The 2642-nt window shown below is 33.7% G+C and overlaps 1 protein-coding gene across 1 annotated transcript in view; it reads right to left on the bottom strand.

Annotated features, from left to right (window-relative positions):
* Positions 1–2642, bottom strand: part of SNTG2 (syntrophin, gamma 2) — a 624924-nt gene that overhangs the window by 154631 nt on the left and 467651 nt on the right. Inside the window, exon 15 of the mRNA XM_006863995.1 lies at positions 182–388. Within this exon, the coding sequence (XP_006864057.1) occupies positions 182–388 (207 nt within the window). The remainder of the gene's footprint in view (positions 1–181; positions 389–2642) is intronic.

The following is a 2642-nucleotide window of genomic DNA, read 5'->3' as shown; positions in this document are numbered from 1 at the left end:
TGACACCTAACAACAACAACAACAATTACTGAGTAAAAAGATAATTTTGAATATAGTGACTGATATGTGAAAATTACCTTTTTTCAGAAGTAAACTTTTATACAACTCTGATTATAATATTTTAGATATCACCAGTAAGTTTGTAATTGAAAAACAAACAAACAAATTGTAAATTACTTACCCCAGTTCTTTGAACTTCCATGAAAGTTGCTCTTTGGAATGACTTCTCCCAGACAGCTAGTTCACTCCCAAGTTCAACATTAAAAAAATGACTCTTTCCATGGCCAACCATGACACTGAAGCAATATGGCCTCTGGTCTTCAAAATCGAAGTCTTGAAGACCCAGATATATGTTTGCTTGTAACCAGTAGTCATCAGTAAGCCAAAACTGAAAAACACAGCATGGATTTCAAATATATTAAAGTAAGAACAGAGATAGAGGTAACCAACTTTTCATTTTCACAGAGGTCAGTAACAGAGGGTAATCAGAGCAAGATGGGGTTTTAGTTAAACTGCTGAACAATGGATTGTGTGCAATCATTTTAGTCAAATACTTAAAGACAAATTCAGGAGCACAATGTCATAGTGTACATACGTGTTTAGAAATGGGCCAATAAATAATTATTTGTAAATACAATTTTAATTATCTGCATCTTTCACTTAAAGTACTGGTAAATAATGTTTTATACCTATGTTTAATTTTAAACAAAGAAAATATTATTGAGAAGATAACTCATGTTCAGCATAAAACCAACAAATACTGAAAACAACACTATACACAAGTAAATATTTTACCTATACCTGAGGTTTACTACAGAATTATTAAGCTCTTCCTAGCCTCCTATGTTTGTTTTTTGAAACTAAGTCCAAGATGCTCAAAGGACAAGATGCCCATACTATCTCTGAAATATTACAAGATACGTAGCCACCCATGATCCAAATATGTTATTCAAACATACTGACCTAATTAGAATAAATATTTTAGAGATATTTTTAAATGTAATAGTTAAAATAAACAAAAGTTGTTAAATTTCTGCTGAATAATTAAACCAGAATATTATAAAGTAATCACAGACTTATACTCTGTGAATGCTGCAGTAACAAAGCTTCCAGTGATTTCTCACATATTATGCCTTAGTCTTTTACAAACTCCAGTAACTAGCAACCCAATTTTAGGATTCTTTTTTCTCAAAGTTGTCATTATTAGATGCCAAGAATCAGCTCCCAATTTGTGACAATTGCATTAACAATGAAAGAAAAGTTACTCTGCTCCTTGGCCATCCACATGATTGGTTGGGGATTCTGGGACTGTAGTGATTCACGGGGCTTTAATTGGCTACTTTTTGGAAGTATATTGTGAGGTCTTTCTTGTTAATCCATCTCAGTTGGGAAGCTTTGCAGAAATACACTCGGAATCGTAGCAACATACAAGCCTCCACTGAAGGGTGGTGGGTAAATATGAGTTTTATTGGCTGGTCATTGAACAGGAAGAAGAGAATTCTATGGAAATATTAATGTGAGCATTTTGAAATTAGTATATCTAAAGACTTGATGTTATTAGTTGAGTCAGGTCAATGGTATGGAAACATGCTATAAGCAAAATCAACATCCGGTTGACCTCATTCTCACTTTTTCTGTCTCTGTCTCTCATTTATTTACTCATTTCAGTTTTCAGATCACGAACTCATTCAAACATTTTCACAAATGTATACTGAAGCACTTACACTGGAACACTGCTTCAGCATCAATTTTGCTTGCACACAATCATTAACACAATGAAATGAAATGATAGTAGATATACTGCCAAGGTTTCTAAATGGTCTAATGAACAGTGATATTTATTTTCAGTTCAGTATATTGTAGAAGAAAGAAATGGTAAGCGGTCCACATGTTGGGTTGTTACCTTATCATTTTGAGATATTCTGTTTAACTGTGTCCTCCAACCAAGTAAGATACACTCCATTCATAGTAATTTAAAAGTTTACTCAAAATATCCATATGAATTTATCAGTTGATTAAATGGGTTTATATGAAATATGCTTTCATATTTCAACAAAAAATTGTATTCTATGCTTCTCATTATACAGTATTATGGTGGCTTTTATTGTTTAATGCTGTCAAATCTGTTTTGACTCAGCGGAAAGGATTTCCAAGGAGTGGCATGTGGGTTTGAACTGATGACCTTGCAGTTAGTAGTCCAGTGCTTAATCTAGAGTGCCACAGCAGTACAATGCACAATTATTCTTGGATACTTCCCCTATTATTAAAGCTAGTTCTTTTTAGTACACTCATCTGTCAGTTTGTTGCACAGTGTTGGCTGTATGTGCTCTGATGCTGGAAGCTATGCTATTGATATTGTGAATGCTGGCAGGGTCACCTATGGTGGACAGGCTTTAGCTGAGCTTCTTGAATAAATCAGATTAGGAGAAGAAGATGTGGACTACTTCCGAATGTTTAGCCACTAAAAAATTTATGAATAGCGGTGAAACACTGTCAAATAACACCAGAATATTGAATATTGAAACATGATGAGTATCATCACAATATTTTCAAATATGGTGCCAGGAAAATGAACCCTTCTTTAGTTCGAAGAAAATGAAAATATAACTGTGGAAAATCAGCCTCCTCAAAGTAGAGTTAAC

Source organism: Chrysochloris asiatica, unplaced genomic scaffold (genome assembly GCF_000296735.1).
Source record: "Chrysochloris asiatica unplaced genomic scaffold, ChrAsi1.0 scaffold00058, whole genome shotgun sequence".
Taxonomy (NCBI): domain Eukaryota; kingdom Metazoa; phylum Chordata; class Mammalia; order Afrosoricida; family Chrysochloridae; genus Chrysochloris; species Chrysochloris asiatica.
Note: the sequence above shows the minus strand (reverse complement) of the source record. Positions and strands in the feature narration are given on the sequence as shown.